The 21,178-nt window shown below is 39.4% G+C and overlaps 1 protein-coding gene and 1 non-coding gene across 2 annotated transcripts in view; both read right to left on the reverse strand.

Annotated features, from left to right (window-relative positions):
* LOC127123766 (uncharacterized) overlaps positions 1–18,547 on the reverse strand; it is a gene marked incomplete at its 5' end in the record, with an annotated part of 66,873 nt that extends 48,326 nt beyond the window's left edge. Inside the window, one exon of the mRNA XM_051053962.1 lies at positions 17,333–18,547. Coding sequence (XP_050909919.1) covers positions 17,333–18,547 — 1,215 coding nt within the window. The remainder of the gene's footprint in view (positions 1–17,332) is intronic.
* Positions 10,599–10,705, reverse strand: LOC127124065 (small nucleolar RNA R71). The gene has a single exon (XR_007803705.1). It is a non-coding gene; the product is annotated as a small nucleolar RNA R71 (small nucleolar RNA).
* Positions 18,548–21,178: the final 2,631 nt, after the last annotated feature.

Below are 21,178 nucleotides of genomic sequence, written 5' to 3' on the forward strand. Positions count from 1 at the left end.
TTTTTAAACCAGTTGAGGTAGACTTTCTATTCTTCATGTAGTCTGGAAGACCTGGCCTGTTACTTGGCCAGACAACTGTCTGAAGTCCTCCTTAAGAGGCGATGTTTGTGGTTGTTTACTTTTTGTGCCAAGCAGGTAAAGACCTCTATGAGGCAATTGGTGGATCAAAGGGATATGCAATCTATCCCCCACTATTCTGTTGAGTCGTCCCTCTGCTCACACGGCTGTGTGTTGATGCATTGGGACACAAACCCAAGATCTTGTGCTGTTGCACAATCGAGTCAGAGTCTTGAGCGTAGAAGGGTCCCTCCATTCTGGACCCACGCTCCTTTGTCTGAAGCTCTCCCTGATCAGGGATAAGAGCTGTGAAGTCTAACCTTCACTCACCTTTCATCTGCTTCACCTTAGCCCCGCAATGGCAAGGTTAAGAGCGAACACTACCCATGTACAGATGACTTGCTTCGGCAGTCAAACCCATTGTTTGAGCCCACTTGACTGGTTATAGTGTGTGCTTTGTGAATATTTGTTTGCTCTGTTTGCTTGTATGCTTGTATGCTTGCTTTCTTCCTGGATAGGATTAGCTTGCAGTTGTGCAAGTAGGTAGAAACCTCAACGTAGGGCAATGATGCATGATAACACTAGGCTCGAGTACAGCTCCCTGGTAGTGTGTCTCCCCTTGGTTTCTGGCTAGAATTTCTTTCCCTTTCAGGGGAACTACGTCGCCCTGATCCTCATGCCAGATGAGGTACGTAGGCAGGAGACCGTGCGAGGTCTCTCCGGGCACCCTTTTCTTTTTTGCGTGTGTTTTGTTTGGCAGCTATCAGGCTCGAGTTCCCGACTCCCTGTTAGTCTGTGTGTGCAGTTTCTTCTGACGTCTCAGCGTCTCTTTTGGCTTGCTTGATGACTTGTAGGCTCGAGTTCCCGACTCCCTACTAGTTTGCATGTTCATCCTTTCCCTTTCAGGGGAACTACATCGCCCTGATCCTCGTTCCAGACGAGGTATGTAGGCAGGAGACCGCGCGAGGTCTCTCCGGACACTTTTTTTTCTTTTTGTGTGTGTTTGCTTGTTAATCTGCTTGTGTGTCAGGATATGAACGTAAGCCCAGCGATTGGCTGTACGTATCCTGATTGTGTTTGTTTGGTTCGGAAGCCGATGTAAGTCCAGCGATTGGCATTCGGGTTCCAGGTTTGCCTGTGGGTGTGTGTGTCTTGTTTGGCGTGCGTGAGCCGAACTACGGCAGCTCTGATTCTCGTTCCAGACGAGATACGTAGGCATAGGATGCGACGTCCTATCGAGCTCTCTTCCTCTTAACCCCACCTGTGTTGTTTTTGGCGTGTGTGTGTTTGATGTTTAGCAACCTTTTCTTTTCTTAGAGCGTGGATCCCGTCGAGTACGACGGACGTGAGGGGTGCTAATACCTTCCCCTTGCGTAACCGACTCCCGTACCCTTTCTCTTTGGTCGCGAGACCATGCTTTTTCCAGGTTTCTCTGAGCGTTTCCTTTCCCTATCTTGGGATAAATAACGCGCAGTGGCGGCTCTGTTTGTGTTTTTGTTTTAGCCCGCCGGTTGTTTTTCGCGGATGCGACATCTCTCTCTCTCTCTCTTTTTATTATAGGATCGAGACCTTTATAGAAGATACTATGGGCTTGGGCTTCAAAGCCAGGAGACAAATTTCCCATGCTTCTTAGGAAATGTGAAGCAGGAGAGACCAAGTCATCCCTCTTTCAGGGGGTGGGGCATTTTCCCTATACTCACATTCCTTTGATGTTTTTCCTAAGCCACCATATGAATTTCAAAAGACGAGTCGTTGGTTATGGGCTTAACCTCAACTGGTTCTTTAGACGACCATTTTGCTTTATAAGCTTTGGGCGACCTACTATACTCATGGTCGTTTGGGTGACCACACTTCATTCAGACGCTCACCCTCTTAATTCCTTTTAGGGTCAGCTATCCTAACCCCATACCCCTTGAAACTCCTCCACATATCGACCTCGTTCGAAGGTTTGATACATCCTTGAAGCACGTTGATTTCCTTTTAAAGGCGATTTGGCATAAAAATTTCTCCTCACTTGACAGAAATAAAGGTCATGATGGATGATTCTCGGCGCGTGTAATACACCAAGTTTGACAACTCCTCTTCATGAGCAACCTCAATGTTATTTGCAAGGTAAGAATAATCTTCTTCACAAATAAATACCCAAATCTCTTTAGTTGTATTGGGACCAGAGTGTGCTAGAAGAAAAATGGGTAGTGTAGTTAGAATCGGTGCAGAACCCCCTATGGGAACAAACCTCCTTAGGTTTCAACCAAGTATTTGGGGACTTCTAACAAATGATATTTGTTCTTGGAGCACTTCTAGCTTAGAGCAAAGAGTTAACCCTTCCCCATCTCCGGGCTACGACGAGCATGAGTTACCCTCCACCATAACCCAGTTAAATTAGCATGAATTCCCACTTGTAGCAGAGGAGGGGTAACTAGAGTAATCAACCTTCCAAGGTGTTTGTGAATCTGAACCAGGATCTTGATGCCAAATGTTAGAATGAGCAACCACAAAGTTGGTGAAACTTAGAATGAATAAATTTGGTGTGTGGAGAGTGAAAGAGGAGAATATATATATATATATATATATATATATATATATATATATATATATATATATATATATATATATATATATATATATATATATATTGTGATATTGCATTAACAAGGGTGAGAGTGCAACCTACACACTTATATACAAGTTACACAATGATTGTAATGTGAAATGACCAAGTACAATAACAGAAAATACAAAAACTCAGAACTGTAACCGATTACGTTAAAACAGGTAATCGGTTACAACTGACACTGAAATTAAATCAAATTAATTCAACTTTAGTGGTAATTGGTTACATCATTTACGGTAACAGATTACTCCTTCGAAAACTTCATTTAATGTATGTTAGCTCCAGCTGTAACCGATTACATATCTGTTACATATCTGTTACAGCACATGAAATACATTAAACAACTTTAAAGACAAAGATGAGTGACTGGGAAAAGAGAAAAATCAAGTGGAATAAAGTGTGTAGGCAAATTGAAGATGGGGGGTTTTTGGAGATTAAAAACATAAGGTTATTCAACATTGTATTATTATTAGGTAAGTGTGAGTGGAAAGTCAAAATAGAAAGGAGGGGGCATTTGTTATGAAGTTTTAGTGAATAGATAGAGGCTGAATAATGGAGTCAGGAATTTGAAATCTAATGGAGTTATATTGTGGAAGGATATTTGTCAATTGGATATAGATAGCTTGTCACATCAAATGAATATTATGAAGAAGAGGTGTATAAGGTTTATTGTCCGACAAAAAACCATTCTCTAAAAGGTTTGAAATAAGGCGATTCTGTCCAATGTATCATGTTTGGTGTGAAGAGTGTTTCAAAATAGAATTTCAACTAAAGATAAATTAACTTGGAGATGATGTGTTATTTTAGGGGTAGGGTGTGTCGGAGATTGCGGAACGAGGAGTTGGTTTCTCACATATTTTAAGTGTTTAATATTTGTAAGTGTGAGGGTTTCATTTGCAAGTAGACTGAATGCATTCGGTTTTTCACATCGATGGGTGGCAGCACTCGTAACAGTTTTTCACAACAATGTGTGCAGAATTATTTGTTTTACAATGGACTGATTTATGAGTTTTAAGCTGTTGTGTTGTTTTTGCTATTGGGGCTAATGCCTTTGTTTTAATGCAAATTCTTTTTGCTTGTTTAAAAAAATGACTATAAGGAATTAAAATCTGTGTTACACTCTTTTTCCAGGATATGGGGTGTCTTTTATAACTTAGACCAATAAATTATTGAATTCGGATTAAGTGCATTGTGACTGTTTTGATTGTTTAATGATTAGAATTTTGAAATGGATTTTGATCTTCATTAAATTTAAAAAGGAAATTTAAAAATTGAACCATCTTATAGGGTGTAAGTTATTAAGGTAATAAAAACTATTGAATGCTGAGAATTTTAGACGAAAGAAGAAGATAAAAACTAACTAGAAAAATATAAAATATGTTAACAGTGAATATATAATTCAATAAAATTCCTACAAGTTGAACTGAACAATGATTTAAATAAGAGTCTACCTACTATAAATTATTTTAGATTAATTATATACCTAAATTATTTACAGATATAATTTTATATTCTCTTATTATTATAAACAAATTTATTTAAACTTTTTTGTCTGTATTAACCGCTAGAAATTCACACGCATAATTATAAAATATTAAAATATGAACATTAATTATGACGTTCAATCTTCAATCTAACAATATTAACTTTTGTTAGTTAAAGTAAATTAGAGATTTACTTAAACTTTATTCTTAAAGTTTAACTTTTGTTAGTTATAGTATTAACATTGAAATAGATAATTTGCTATAAAAAATATGAAGTTTTTTTCAAGGTATCTGATAAAACTAATTTTTTAAACTAGAGAGGACTTAAAAGTGTTGTATGCTTAAAAAGTTAAAAAGAAACTTTTGCCTTCTCATCCAAGTTTTATATTGGTTACTCTAACGTCTCAATAAAATTACATATAATAACTGAAAATTCACATGATTACATGCAATTAAAGAGTTGTAATTATGCAGTATCCATGGGATCAAGATTGTTATGAAGGCCCCGGTCATCACAAATCTCTTCTTTACGAGTAATAGCTGATTGTTTTCAAGGGCAACCGCAAAGGAAGCAGATTGTATCATGCTGTGGCGGAGTCAGATAAATTTTTTTGGAATGGCCGCTAATGTAAAATAAAGATTATAAATAAAATGTAAATAGTATTTTAAATAAAACATTAAAGTTAAAATAATACAAAGTTAATTACTAAAAATTTAAATTACATGACTTAAAACTACCTTAAAGTAATGTTTTACGCGTTCCGAGTGACTTGAAATCGTCAATAATTGACTCCGAACTAATGCTTGCACTAATCTCCCTTTCAATATATACTGTCATGCTATCTCCAAGAAACCCATCATCCATCTTGTTTCTCAACTTAGTCTTAATAATTTTCATTGCTGAAAAAGACCTCTCAGTTGTGGTCGTAGAAACGGGAAGAGTCATGATAAGACGAAGTAGTCTATCAATCAAGAAGTTTGTTTCAGCCTGTCCAGATGCAACCAAACATGGACATAGTTCTTGAATAGTTGATAAATTATTCAAGTTTGATGCTTGACGAGCAACAAATAGAAAATGTTGGAGTTGAAATTGCAAATTATTCTTCTCTTGATCACTAAAATCCATAGGATAATATTTTTCAACTAAAGAACAAATAGTATCAATGCTAAAAGCTTTATATCCATCCTTAGGAGATAAAGAACAAGAAAGAGTTAACAAATCCATTGCCTGCTCACTGAATCTGCTATTCAACTCTTGTAACTGTTTGTCAATGGTAGTGAAAAAGATTTCAACTTTAAAGTAATGTTGAATTGTGACTTGATTCTCTTCAAGACGGGAGCGTCCAAATCTTGTTGTTGAATGAACATCATTAAGATCAGGAATCTCAATACCATGCTTTTCACAAAAAGATACCACTTTAGTAAACAATATATCCCAACCATTTTCTCTCAAACCTTGAATAAGATGTTTTGTTGAACGAACCAAGTTCATAGCATTAACTACATCTTGATTTTTTTTGTAAGGCTTGAAAAAGCATATCTGTTATTCCCATGATTTCTTTCATCAAGTGCAAAATAAATATAAAATCAAATGCCTTCAAGTAATTGTAACAACTATCTGCATCCCCACGTGTAGCATAACTCCCTCTATCTTTTGCAATTTTTTTAAAAACTAAACAAGTTGCTTCATACATGTTTATCAAGCTAGAAATTGAATCGTAATGTGATCCCCAACGAGTATCTCCAGCTCGTTTCAATGTACCAACTTGATTTGCACCTTTACCAGTTACAATCTCATCAATCTCTAACAAATAAGCAATTTCTTCTAATTGGGCAGCTTGTAACTCATCATGACACTTTGTAGAAGAACAAACAACATTCCAACAAAGATCAGCTTCTCAAAAAATTTATGAACAGGTTTGACTTCTCTTGATGATGTAACTAATGCAAGTTGCAATCGATGAGAAAAACAATGAACATAGTATGCATAAGGACAATCCTTCATAAATATGGCTTGTAAACCATTCCATTCTCCTCTCATATTGCTAGCACCATCATACCCTTGGCCACGAATGTTAGAAACATCAAGGTTATGTCGAGAAAGTATATCACATATTGCTTCCTTAAGAGTTAAAGATGTGGTGTCTTTAACATGTGTCACATCAAAAAATCTCTCTTGTATTAAACCAACTTTATCAACAAATCTTAATACAAGAGCCATTTGTTCCTTTTTTGACTCATCATGAGCTTCATCAACAACGATACAAAATTTGGAATCACCAATTTCCTCACGAATACTCTTTTTCACCCTACTTGAAAGAATTTGCAAGAGCTCTTTTTGAATTTGATGTGAAGTATACTTGCAATTTTGTGGAGCATTTTCCAACACAACTTTTGCAACTTCATCATTGTAGGATGCTAAAAGTTTCAATAACTCAAGAAAGTTACCTTGATTTCTTGATTTGCTACTTTCGTCGTGACCCCTAAAAGCACAAGCTTGTAGTGTTAACCAACGAACAGTGTCAATTGAAGTCTTGAGTCATAACCAATTATTCATTCTTTGACTTGAACTTTGCACTTGAATAACATTTCTAATATGACCATCTTGATTCAACAAGTCTTGACAAGCTTTCATTGCATTGTTGTGTGGTGAGCAAGGATCCTTCCCTATGTGTTTAAGAAAGGAACAATGTTTTCCATTCCTAACTTTCTTCCAATTTCTAAAACTCATAGAAATAAAGACAAGTGATCGGGACGTCCACTTAGTTTTTTGCTAAAAAGGTAACATGGTAAGCAATATGCGGCATCTTCAGATGGTGAATATTCTAACCATGATGGAAATATGCTAAATCAAGTATGTTGAAACCTTCTCGGATGATCCTCGTTACCGGAGAAAGGATAGTTTTCTAAATGAATTTGATATGGACCCCATTTTAGATAAGCTCTTCGTATTGCATCCACTTGATTTGGTGGATATTGCCAAATCGGAGGACGCTTTCCAGGATCGCGTTCCAAAGAATTTTCAAAACCATGATGCTCTTCAATTGTTGGATTCTCAAGAACTGTTTCAGATTCGGATGTCGGGAGTATAATTTCTTCATCTCTCTCTTCTCTTTCAATTTCACATGCTTTCCTTTTGAAAAAAGAATCAATTTTCCTATTATTCATCTTTACTCTTCCTATAATATCATATCAGATCCAAAAATCAATTTAGAGAACATAAAAATTAAAAGAGAAAAAAATTAATAAACTTAATTAATCAACTTTAATCCGTTTTCAAATACCGGTAACTTCACTATTAGAAATTAACAGCAACAATGATTAAATAAACCTTATTACAGTGTATAATTATATTTGTAAATTACAGTGTTATGAATTGGCTTAATAAACCTCATATAGATTATTTTAACACATCAAGAAAGAAGAACCCTAAAAATCTCAAAAACACAAATCAAGCAATCACTTTAATTTGTTACTTTTTATAAAATAAGAATGAATAAAGTTTTTTACCTGTTAGATGTCGATCACTTTAATCTGTTCCGATTTTGGTGCCGGTAGCAAACTCATATGAGAAAGAAAGGAAAAGTATGAGCTTTTTACCTTATCTGTATTTTAACCTAACTTTGAATGAAAAAGAAAAAATAAAAATTAATTTTAATTTAAAATAAGGATGTTTTAGTAATTTAATATATATGAATTAAAAAAAATAAAAAGTTGAGGGGTGGTCGTGGCCTTCCCACGTCCCCCCTCAGTTCCGCCACTGGTATCATGTCAGTTCTGAAGCAATACCAAGAAGCTTCGGGCCAAGTTGTGAACCTCGAGAAATCTGAGGCGTCTTTCAACTGAAATGTGAATGAAGATGACAGAAATATGATCCAGCATAGGATGGGAGTAAAAACGGTGACGGCTCATGATAAGTGCCTAGGATTACCCACAATCTTTGAGAAATGTAAGAAGGTTATTTTCTCGTAGGTAATTGACAAGGTCTAGAAGAAGGCTAAAGGGTGGAAAGTAAAGTTCTTGTCTAGAGCTGACAAAAAGATGTTGATAAAGTATGTGGCCTAAGCTATCCCCACTTACGTGATGAGTTGCTTCAAGCTTCTTGATAACGTGTGCAAAGAAATTGAGAATATAATGGCAAGGTAGAGGAAGGTTCACTGGGCTACCTGGGTGATAACACGAAAATACATCGTATATTTACCTTGATTTACACTCAAAAATCGTACCACTTTTATTTATATTCCGATTATTTCGTAAATGTTCGAATTGTTTTTACAGGTATTTCAGTTCCCATATTTAAATGAGCAAAATATAGAAAAGGAAGGAAAAGAAGAAGAAACAGAAGAGAAAACAGCAGAAAAGAGAAAATACAAATCATGTGCATGTGACGACCGTCACAAACCCTGTCACGACCGTCACGCCTTGGGTGTCACGACCGTCACAGGCCCACCACGACCGTCACAAGGCCAAAATCAGCGTATTGAATTTGTCAATATAAGTGATCCACACACCCATTTTTCTCGTTCCTCAACCCACTTTCCCGTGAATTTCTCACTCAACCAAGTCACCCTTATTTCTCTCAACTGCCAAGACCAAATGGAGAATATAAAAGGATGGAAGTTGGAAACCTACGGGCACGCTTGATTTTCCTCCCTGAAGCCAGCTTTCAAGACCTTTCTCTGCATTTATTTTGCACATCAATTATGTTTTCTATTATTTTTTCTTCAGCAACATTGTTTTCTTTTAGCGTAATTTGTTTACCGTTCCATTCAAAGCTTTGATTTTTCCTTTCCCTTTCCGTTTTTCATTTAGCCAAAGTAGTAGTTTCCTACACTGGGGGACTACTGCAATTTATTTAATTTAGTTTAAGCAATTACTTCGAAGAAGCAGAATCCTATCGACCTGTGGAGGACTGCTTAAGTACTTCAAGATTCGGCATATTCAATTAATCCAATTTCCAGATTTTTATCCAATTATTATTGTTATCGTTTTATTATTATTATAATTATGTTTGCTGTATTGTTAATCTGTTTATGCTCGTCTGTGTTTGCGTTATTTAACATGTCCGGCTAAACTACCGGTATCGGTATGTAAACAATATAATTAGACGGGATTTAATAATAACCGGTGTAAAACTTCTTTTCTCAAACAATCTTTCTGGCTGTGGTTTTTAATTTAAATTTAATTAACTTTGTCACGAGAGTGAGAAGTTATTTAATACGGTTTTGCCACGAGAGTGGGAAATTAACTAAGGTGAGAACCAACAATCGCGAGAGCGTGAGGGTCGAACTGGATAGTAAAAATTAGGCATTGATTTTAAAAACAGCGAGAGCACTTTAAAAGCAATTAGAACTTATTTATTTTCAAAAAATATTTTTAACTTCAAATGGGACAGCGAGAGCGTACATTCTGACTTAAAAGTATAGTCCGAGTCAACAATCACGAGAGTGTGAGATAAAGCCTTTTAAATAAGTATTTTCTACTGAAAGATATTTGCTACTTAAAATATACACCGATAACTTATCGAATCCCTGACGATTAATGTGTTGCATACTGATATCCCTCTATTAATATTTTCTTAAAACTTAACTTCCTTTAGATTTAATTTTTGTTCAACCAAACCTCTAAAAAATCATCTCCTTAGCTAAACATAGTAACGTCGATAACATTAGTTTGACCATCGGTCCCTGTGGGTTCGATATCTTTTAAAACTAAAATGACTGGACTGTGCACTTGCAGTCAAGTACCCGATAGACTATATTTTATATACAGTCACGAGATGTATCATGTTTTTGGCGCCGTTGTCGGGGACCTGATTTAGTCAAATAGTGCGATTCTTTCATTGCGCACTATAGACTAAGGTAAAAAACTATTTTCCTTTCCCTTATTTCCCCGATTTTATGCCAAGTACTCGCTCACAAGGCGAAAACTTAGCACCACCAATCGTAGAAATATAGCGTTTCTTATATTTAAGACGCCGAATACTAGAGTACCAACGAAGGTACAATATTCCCGATATCTTCTTTCCTACTACTGAACCAGTTGAAAAACCAACCATGGTTGCAATAGGACCACAAAATCGTCCTCTTAAGTTCTACGCTACCCCGTCCCAATAAGAACCTCACAACAGCATTGCTGCCCCTGCTATCAATCGAAACAATTTCGAGTTAAAACCCTCATTATTATCAGTCGTCCAACAACATCAATTTGCTGGAAATCCTAAGGACGACCCTAATGAACATTTGACTAAGTTTGTGCAGTACACAGACACTGTAAATGCGAATGGTGTATCCCAAAATGCGATAAGACTACGCCTTTTTCCTTTCTCTCTATGAGACAGAGCCTAGGCTTGGTTGCAATCCTTGCCATCCAACTCAGTTACTACATGGGAAGAACTGAAGAACGTTTTCTTATCCCGATATTTTTCGCCAAGCAAAACTCCTATGCTGAGAGCTCAAATCAACGGATTTCGACAAAAAGATGTAGAATCTCTCTACGACGCGTGGGAGAGATACAAAGACATGATGAGGATATGTCCACATCACAGTCTCGAAGACTGGATGATCATTCACCCATTTTACAATGGGCTTCTGTATAACACAAGACTGACAGTAGACGCTGCCGCAAGCGGTGCACTTATGGATAAGTCATACAATGAAGCCTATCAACTCATTGAAAACATGTCTCAAAACCATTGCCAATGGGGAGGTGAAAGAACTCCAGTAGAAAAGTCCCAAACAAAAAGTGGAATGTACGAAATCAGTAGCCTTGACCATGTCCATGCTGTAGCGGGGTATTCGTTACCATTAGAGATATTGATTAAATCTAAGGTAAATCATACAAGTCGAGTCTCCACCGCACTTCTATTTATCCAAAGGAATGGTTAGAAAGCGAACAAAAACCTAAAAGTTTTATCGAATCAAAAACTAGTAAAAATGTCAGAGATCTGGGTAAGGGGGTTGGTTATGCAATGGGAAGGTGTTAGGCACCCAAAACATCCTAGGTACTCCTAGGGAGCCCTTTTCACATTTGTTGCAAAGGTTGTTGTTTTTGTGAAAATTTATTTGTGCAAACATGATTGAAGGGATGAGAAAAGCGGGTATGTTTATCTAATGTACTACTTACTAAAAGAAGGGTCAAAAGAAAATGACTTGCACGGATGTCGCATCCACTGCATACGTATCTCATCTGAATCTGAGAATCAGAGTCTTCGTAGCTCGGCTACCTATGGGTTAAAGAGGAGTGTGCTCGCTAAGACATCGCGTCTTATGCCTACGTATCTCATCTGGGATGAAAATCAGAGCAAAACGTAGTTCGACTACCTATTTTTGTTTGTTTTGTGTTTTTTAGATGAACGACGTTACTACGCAATCTACTGGATGCTCGACCTTTGGAGACTTACTCGCCTGTAGTAGAAGGAGTTAATGTGTTCTTAGGAAAAGAAAAATCAATGAGTTTGTTTGTGTTTTTATGGATGCTCATGCAAAAAGGAAGTCCTGGCAATCTTATGGGGGGACGATCACACCATACAAAACAAACATGCATAAAGTAAACACGCCAACAAGGGGCTCGAACACACATGGGTAGGGCTTTAGTCAAGAGGGGTCATATCAACCTCGACAAACAAGCCATGGAAGGGTAATCAAACGGGCTCTTAACCTCTGACATTGAACGTCAGGGTGAGCAGATTAACAGGGTAATGAGGATAAGACCTCATAGCTCTTAACCCTGGACAGGGTGAGATCATGACAAAAAGTGGGGATTCAGAAAGGTGGAACCCTCTCCACTGACCGACCGGACAAAAGATCTTGGGCTTTTGTTCTGAAGCATCGACACGTAGTGTGAGCATAAAGAACGACACACTGAATAACGGGGGATTGATTACTAATCCCTTTTATCCGTCAATTGCCTCTTCATGGAGGTCTTTAGCACAAAAGTAACACACAAGAACCTTGCCTCCTATCGAGGTCTTCCAGCTAAGAAAGCAGTAAAATGCTAAAAGATGTAAAATGGATTAAGATCTACCACACGGATAAAGATCCGGAGTAACAGCAACTCAAGAAACAAAAAAAACCAGAGATCCCTCAAGCTGGCACCATCACAGAAAGCGAGTCAGCACAGGTAACCGGGATAAATCTCCAAACGGTATCCCACAAATAAAGTGGAATGCCACACGAACTATCTCTTCAGGAGTCATATGATCCCTCACATAAACTCAACAAACAGGTTAGAAATAACAGGTAAACAATGCATGGATGCGGCGTAAAACATGTTGCAATCAAACACGCGTAAAACAGAAAAACAAGCTACTGTCACGTTTGCTACTGCTTCGCTTAGCGAGGTGCTAGCGAAGCTTCGCTACATGTTCACCTAGCGAAGGTGCTGGCGAACGCCTGCGAATTCTGGATTCTCCTTTGATAACAGTGCGATTTCAGAAACCCCAAACCCTATGGTACTCATTTCAGAAATCATGTGATTAAACATTCGAGGCATTGGCTTCACATATTCATGCATATGCAAAACCTAACGATACCCACTCTTCCAAATTCAAACATAATACATCGCACATTTAGAAAGTTCAAATTGAAGGCGTAAAGTAATAGGGATAGGGCAAACCTGATTGGAGAGATCGGTTGAGATTGAATTGCACAGTTCGGTTTGCAGAGTGATTTCAGGGTTTGTATGAGATAGAGCCGATTCTGTGCAGATGAGTTCTCTTCAGTGTCTGGAGGTTGCTCTGAGTTCTCTGTCAGGTAGTCTCTCTCTCTCTGATAATCCAGGGTTTGTAATAGTCTCCAGTCTCTTTTTCTGAAATGAAGCTCTGGTATTTATAACCTGATTTTCGTGGCTTTGTGGGCTTAAGATGAATGCAATTCAGGCCCAAAATTCTGTTATGTTTTCAAAACGCGTGGTCTTCGCCTAGCGAATGGTTTGCTCGCCTAGCGAGCATGACAGCTCAGACCTTCGCCTAGCGAAGAAATGGTTCGCTTAGCGAGCGTGACAGCTCAGGAACAGACTTTTACTCTTTCCAGATTAGCATTTTGAATGATGAATAGATCCCATTGGAACATGTTGGAAGTAACCCACGTCATTCCCTTGTATTGACTGATCACCCGAATAGAATCCACAAAGTGTCTTGGATGATACTCAAGCTTCAAACAAGAGATGTTAGTGACACATTTTTGTGCTTTTGGTTAGTAAACAAAAATAAGAGAAACAATGATATATAATTCAAGCATGCTTGGTGATCTCAAACCAATCACAAGGAGTCCCACCCAAAGGCAAAGGGAACCAAGATGCTTATGATCCTCGAGGCTATGCAAATGCAATGTTATGATGCCATGGGGGATCTTAGGGCCAAAATTAGGGTCTTACAGATGCCCCTATTTAAGGTCATTCTAGCCGGAGAAGTGAAGGTTGAGATCTTCATCTCGACGGGGTAGAATGGGCTTAAATAATAACAAAGAGACGAATTTTGGTCCCTAAGAGACCTCATGATGCAAATGTAGGTATGAAAAATGGTAACACTCTGTGGAGATATGTGTCCACAAAAGCAAAGAAATCAGAAGCCACTGATAATCCATATGAGCAATTCACTCCATGGGACCAAGACCCTGGGGACTCTCCTGGGGATAAAAAAGGGATAAAAATGCGCGGGCAGGTCACGACTCAAAGCTTGGAGAACAGAATTCCAAAGGGAATAAATCCATTGGAAAGACTCGAGCTGACTCAAAGATGCAGGTATTGGGGAATATGCCAATACAGCAAAAACTATCCACAACAGATACTTCGGAGAAAAATCCGGACGAAGACAATCCACCAAGGGACCTCGCTGGGGATGTCCACAAGGACACTCCTGGGGAAGCAGCGGGATGAGGTATTACCGGTTTACTGGGTAATAAGCTCAACGAGACACGGGATCTGAACACCGACGAAAGGGCGAGAGATACAACATGCTCGGGAAGAATGAATATCTAAGACCGGTATAAGGGTGAGAGATATCAAAACTTCAAAACGTCTGAGGAAAACCTAAAAGGTATACTTCAACTCAGGGATTCTGACTCCACAGGGGACAAAAAGTCATAATAGGGAGCAGAGAGGAAGGAACACCAGGGATACCGGTTACTGGGCATATAATAGGTGACCAACCAAGACGTGAATTGGGGAATATTCCCAAGACACTCATCATCCACAAGAGGGCTAAAAAGCAAACTCGATTATAGGATGGATATTCGACTCCGTAAAGGGGATACGACTCTTACTCGACTGGGGAAGAATAAAGCTTCAACCAAAGAGTGCATGAGATACATCATCTATTACCGTCAGAACATAGATAATATACTCGCATGAGCGATTATCCACAACCGGTTACTGGGTTAATAAAGGATAAATCGACCGAAAAGAAAAGGCATCGGGATACCAAAACTAGGTATATAATGATGACCAATTCAGGAGAGAAACAATCGTCACCAACAACAACAGGGTAGACGAGAGATGACCCGCTGGGGATAAATTGCATAATCAGGGCAATTATCCAAGCAGATGAGGGGATATCATCACCGAATATTGGATGAAGATAACTGTCACCAATTAAAGATGAGCAAAAATAGTTACTATGCAAAAAGGGAAGAAATAGAGTTTACAACTACCGGTATGAGGGTAGAGAACCACAGACTCCGCCGGGGATAATAATTATTAATTATTGAGAAATTATTCATTTACCACGGGGAAACAGGAAAAGAGTCTCAAGAGACCGATCTAGGATCAAACTAGATAGGCACACCAAATCAAGACTTGTCCCGGTGAGGATATAACTCAATGGGGAAAACCATCCCAATATATGTGTTGGGAAGGAACAAAAATAATCAACATCCATGAGGATATAACCCGGTGGGGAATATGGAAGAAATGATAGACGCTTTCTGCCTATGGAGCTGACTCTATATGGAGAGATCAGACACACACATCTGCTTGGGGAAATATATCACCAAATAGCAGGAGACAACAAACAACGATATATGGCAAAGAATGCAACATGAATATCTGAATGTTATAATTATGCATGTATATGCGTGGTTTATGTATGATGTATGCTGACAAACAGACATATCTAACACAACCAGGTCCAAGAATCAACCACCCGGTACTACATCTCAAGAGAGAAAGCCAAGTCCCCTAAGGGCGACTGTCTTTGCAGGGGATGAACATCAGTCGTTCTAGTTGGGGACGAGAGTTATCACAGACAAGATCCACCACACCAACAACTCTACTGGGGAATTTATCCGAGGAGATAAAGGATTTATCGGGATCAACCACCAAATACCGCTCTTGCCCAAAGAGATCCAAGCTGCTGAGAAAGAAAGATTGCTACTCTGCTGAAGGGAAGAGAGGTGACTCTCAACAAGCAATCCACTTGGTAGGATAAACCACAAAAGGTTCCGGAGGGAGGAGATACAGTCATGCCAGGAATATGGACAAAAATCTTACCCTGCTGGGGATCGTACCATCCTTGGGAGAGCACTGAGGATCTCCTAAGTATCCTTTCGTCATTGTGAATGTTCACTTTGTTTAAAAACAAATTATGAAAAATTTGATTGTTTAAAACAATGATATTTTCTTAATCAAAACATGCAAAACATTTGTTGAATAGAAACAGATAAGAGTGTCAATAATTGGATAAAAGGCTCAAATTTATTTGATAGAATGGTAGTCTGCGAATGGCAAGACTCCATAGATCTTTACAAATTTGAAATTGGTGATATATATTGGAAAAGGGCTACATTGAACATAATGACCATTTCTCCACCAATTCTGAATCCGATGTATTTGAAGCTTTGGTTGATGACGAATGAACAAGAATCTCTGACGGACGACAGTTGTAGAACAAAGTCTTGTCAGGATACAGTTACTTGCCAAATCCCTAATTTTTGCCTAGATTGCCCCAGGATGAGGTACTCAATCTAGCGGGATACATATATTTTTTATGTCTCTAACTTTTGCCTGGATCGCCCTTTCGGGTTTTCAATCCACCGAGACGCTAATTTTTGCCTAAGCCGCCCTTTCGGGTTTTCAACTTAGCGAGCTATTCAGTTTCTATTTTTTAGGCGAAGTATTTCTTGACTGCATCTGAATTCACAGGACGAGTGAAATCCTCCCCATCCATAGTTATAAGTATCAAAGCACCGCCTGAAAAGGCTCTCTTAACAACATACAGACCCTCATAGTTTGGAGTCCACTTGCCCCTAGAATCGGGCGCGAAAGACAAGATTTTCTTGAGCACAAGGTCACCATCTCGGAACACACGAGGCTTGACCTTCCTATCAAAAGCTTTCTTCATCCTTTGCTGATATAACTGACCGTGGCACATGGCGGTCAATTTCTTCTCTTCAATCAAATTCAGCTGGTCATAACGACTCTGAACCCATTCAGCATCAGTCAACTTGGCTTCCATCAAGACTCTCATTGATGGGATCTCCACCTCTACAGGGAGTACAGCCTCCATGCCATAAACAAGAGAGAAAGGGGTTGCCCCTGTTGAAGTGCGGACAGATGTACGATATCCATGCAAAGCGAATGGCAACATCTCATGCCAGTCTTTGTACGTAAAAACCATCTTCTGGATAATTTTCTTAATGTTCTTATTAGCAGCTTCAACAACCCCATTCATCTTGGGTCTGTAAGGAGAAGAGTTATGATGCGCGATCTTGAACTCACTACACAGTTCTTTCATCATCCTGTTATTCAAGTTAGATCCATTATCATTAATGATCTTATCTGGCACACCATATCGGCATATGAGTTGATTCTTGATAAACTTCACGACCACCTGCCTGGTCACATTTGCATACGACGCCGCTTCAACCCACTTGGTGAAGTAATCAATTGCTACGAGAATAAATCTGTGTCCATTGGACGTTTTCGGCTCTATCATGCCAATCATGTCAATTCCCCACATGGAGAAAGGCCATGGTGATGAAATCACATTCAAAAGTGTCGGGGGAATATGAATCTTATCCGCGTAAATCTGACACTTATGGCATTTCTTCACATACTTGCAGCAGTCAGACTCCATTGTCAGCCAATAGTAGCCTGCTCTCAATATCTTTCTAGCCATGGCATGTCCATTGGAATGAGTACCAAATGAACCCTCATGGACCTCAGTCATCAACAGGTCTGCTTCGTGTCTATCCACGCATCTGAGCAGAACCATGTCAAAATTTCTCTTGTAGAGTACATCACCATTGAGGTAAAAACTTCCTGAGAATCTCCTCAGAGTCTTCCTATCTTTTACGGATGCCCCAGGCGGGTAAATCTGGCTCTGAAGGAAACGCTTGATATCATAATACCATGGTTTGTCATCTTTTACTTCCTCTACCACAAACACATGAGCTGGCCTATCCAAGCGCATCACGGTAATATTGGGAACTTCATTCCAAAGTCTGACCACAATCATTGAAGCAAGTGTAGCAAGGGCATCTGCCATCCGATTCTCATCTCGAGAAATATGATGGAAGTCAACCTCAGTAAAGAACGTTGAAATCCTCCTCGCATAATCTCTATATGGAATGAGGCCAGGATGATTCGTTTCCCACTCACCCTTAATCTGATTAACAACGAGGGCTGAATCACCATATACATCAAGATGCTTGATTCTAAGATCAATGCATTCCTCCAATCCCATAATACAGGCCTCATACTCAGCCATATTATTCGTGCACTTGAAAGTTAGCCTTGCTGTAAAAGGAATATGTGTGCCCTGAGGCGTAATGATTACCGCCCCAATACCATTTCCATATTGATTTACAGCGCCATCAAATACCATACTCCATCTGGAACCAGGCTCTGGCCCTTCATCAAGTGTGGGTTCATCACAATCTTTCATTTTTAAATACAGAATCTCCTCATCTGGGAAGTCATACTGAACTGACTGATAGTCCTCAATTGGTTGATGTGCCAAGTGGTCAGCCAAAATACTACCTTTAATAGCTTTCTGAGCTCGATACTCAATATCATACTCAGACAACAACATCTGCCAACGGGCAATCCTTCCAGTTAAAGCAGGCTTCTCAAATATATACTTGATTGGGTCCATTCTGGATATCAACCAAGTGGTATGATTCAACATATACTGACGTAAGCGCTTAGCGGCCCAAGCCAAAGCACAACATGTCTTCTCAAGCATTGAATATCGAGACTCACAATCGGTGAACTTCTTACTCAAGTAGTAGATAGCACACTCTTTCTTCCCTGATTCATCTTGCTGGCCAAGGACACAACCCATAGAATCTTCAAGAACAGTCAGATACATGATCAATGGTCTCCCTTCCACGGGCGGAGACAGAATCGGAGGCTCAGACAGATACTCTTTAATACTATCAAAAGCTTTCTGGCAATCCTCGGTCCAATCATGAGACTGATCTTTCCGGAGGAGCTTGAATATTGGCGCACATGTGGCAGTCATGTGGGATATGAATCTGGAAATGTAATTCAAGCGGCCAAGAAAACCTCGGACTTGCTTCTCATTTTTGGGCGTAGGCATCTCTCGTATTGCTTTGACCTTTGTAGGATCAACCTCAATACCTTTCTCACTGACAATAAAGCCCAATAGCTTGCCAGAACGGACTCCAAATGTACACTTGTTGGGATTTAGACGAAGCTTGTACTTCCTCAAGCGCTGAAAAAGCTTCAATATGTGCTCTACATGTTCAACCTCCGATCTTGACTTAGCGATCATATCGTCAACGTACACCTCAATCTCCTTATGCATCATGTCATGGAACAAGGTAGTCATAGCTCGTTGATACGTGGCTCCGGCGTTCTTCAAACCGAAGGGCATCACTCGATAACAGAATGTTCCCCAAGGTGTGATGAATGTTGTCTTCTCCATATCCTCGGGTGCCATTTTAATCTGATTATATCCGGAAAATCCATCCATAAACGAGAAGACTTTGAATTTAGCTGTATTATCTACCAACATGTCAATATGTGGTAGAGGGAAATCATCTTTTGGACTAGCTTTATTCAAGTCTATATAGTCCACACACATTCGGACTTTTCCATCTTTCTTAGGCACGGGCACAATATTGGCCACCCATTGAGGATATGTAGAAGTCACCAGAAACCCCGCATCGATTTGCTTCTGAACTTCCTCTTTGATCTTCACTGCCATATTAGGATGAGTTCTTCTGAGTTTCTGCTTCACAGGCACGTACTCAGGCTTTAAAGGTAGGAAATGTTGCACAATATCAGTATCTAGACCAGGCATGTCTTCATATGACCAGGCAAAGACGTCAACATATTCTCGTAGCAACTTAATCAACCCCTTCTTAACAGATTCTTCCAGAAGTGCCCCAATCTTTACCTCTCGCACACAATCTTCAGACCCCAAGTTGACTGTCTCCAGATTCTCAAGATGCGGCTGAATGATCTTCTCTTCATGCTTAAGTAGCCGGGTGATCTCATCAGGAATCTCTTCAACATCATCTTCCTCTGCCTAAAATACAGGGAATTCAAAATTGGGAGATGGTGTTGGGTCATTATGTTCAATGGGTCTAGAAATCAACCTGCATAATGATTTTGGATATGAAAAGCTTTAGAATTCAAACAAGGCAAATCATTATGCATATGAAAAGATCGATTTTATTCTTTTTTTTTTAGGGTTTTATGTGATCACCAATTTCATGCGAAAAGCAGAAAGGGAAAATAAATGGAAAAACAAACATTTAACATGAATTTATTGAATGAAAATATCATTGTGTTTATGCGCCAACAATGTCATCACTCCTCCTTTTGGCATGGGAGAAGGGTTTTCAAACAAAGTGATTATTACGTTGACTTATGGACAACTGTTGAAATATCCACAACGACCCAATTGTTGCAGACCCCACCAGGGATGATGAAGTTGCCAGAATCCTTTGTATCTTCTTCTAAAACGGCAGCAGCCTCCTCATCTAGACCAGTGTGGATGAAACCTCCACTCTTGAATAAACCTTGCTTTTTGAAAGTACCAGAAGAAAAACCTATGCCAGCCGGGACTCGTTGTCTTCTAACTCAATCATTTTTCCTAAACCAGTGGTTGCACCACGCTCAATGGCCAGCTTTGCATCTTTGTAGGAAGCAAATGAAGGAGCACTTTTCTCAATAGGCTCAACAATAGATAACGCTTGGAAAGGAGTTCCAACTTCAACCTCATCATCTATATAAGAGAAGGAAGACAAATGGCTAACCAGGAGAGCCCTTTCTCCCCCTACCACTACCAGCTTCTTGTTTTTCACGAATTTCAATTTCTGGTGTAGGGTGGACGTCACGGCGCCTGCCTCGTGAATCCATGGTCTGCCTAAGAGACAACTATACGATGGGTGAATGTCTATAACCTGGAAGGTAATCTGGAAATCACTTGGTCCGATCTTGATTGGGAGATCAACTTCCCCAATCACAGTTTTGCGAGACCCATCGAAAGCCTTCACAACTACTCCATTCTGCCTCATGGGAGGCCCTTGATATGATAGCTTTGAGAGAGTGGACTTTGGCAATACGTTCAATGATGAACCAGTGTCCACCAGTACATTGGACATGGCGTCGTCTCTACAACCCATAGATATATGTAATGCCAAGTTGTGGTCTCTTCCCTCCTCAGGGAGATCAGAGTCACAAAAGCTCAGGTTGTTACAAGCAGTAATGTTTGCAACAATGCTATCGAATTGCTCCAAAGTGACATCGTGATCCACATATGCCACATCCAACACCTTCTGCAGAGCCTCTCGATGTGGTTCTGAATTTAAGAGTAAGGATAACACAGATTTTTTGGATGGCGTTTGTAGAAGTTGGTCTACAACATTGTACTCGCTCCTTTTGATGAGTCTCAGCATCTCATCACAGTCTTCTTTCTTATTGCCACTAGGGCCAACAAAAGTAGGAGTTTTCAGTACGGGGGAGGGCTTAACAGCAAGTGCCAGATTCGGAGAATTCACAATGTTCCCAATAGGGCGTTCAACAAAATCAGCATTAATTTGAGGCTTCGGCG

Source organism: Lathyrus oleraceus, chromosome 2 (genome assembly GCF_024323335.1).
Source record: "Lathyrus oleraceus cultivar Zhongwan6 chromosome 2, CAAS_Psat_ZW6_1.0, whole genome shotgun sequence".
NCBI classification, from domain to species: Eukaryota; Viridiplantae; Streptophyta; class Magnoliopsida; order Fabales; family Fabaceae; genus Lathyrus; species Lathyrus oleraceus.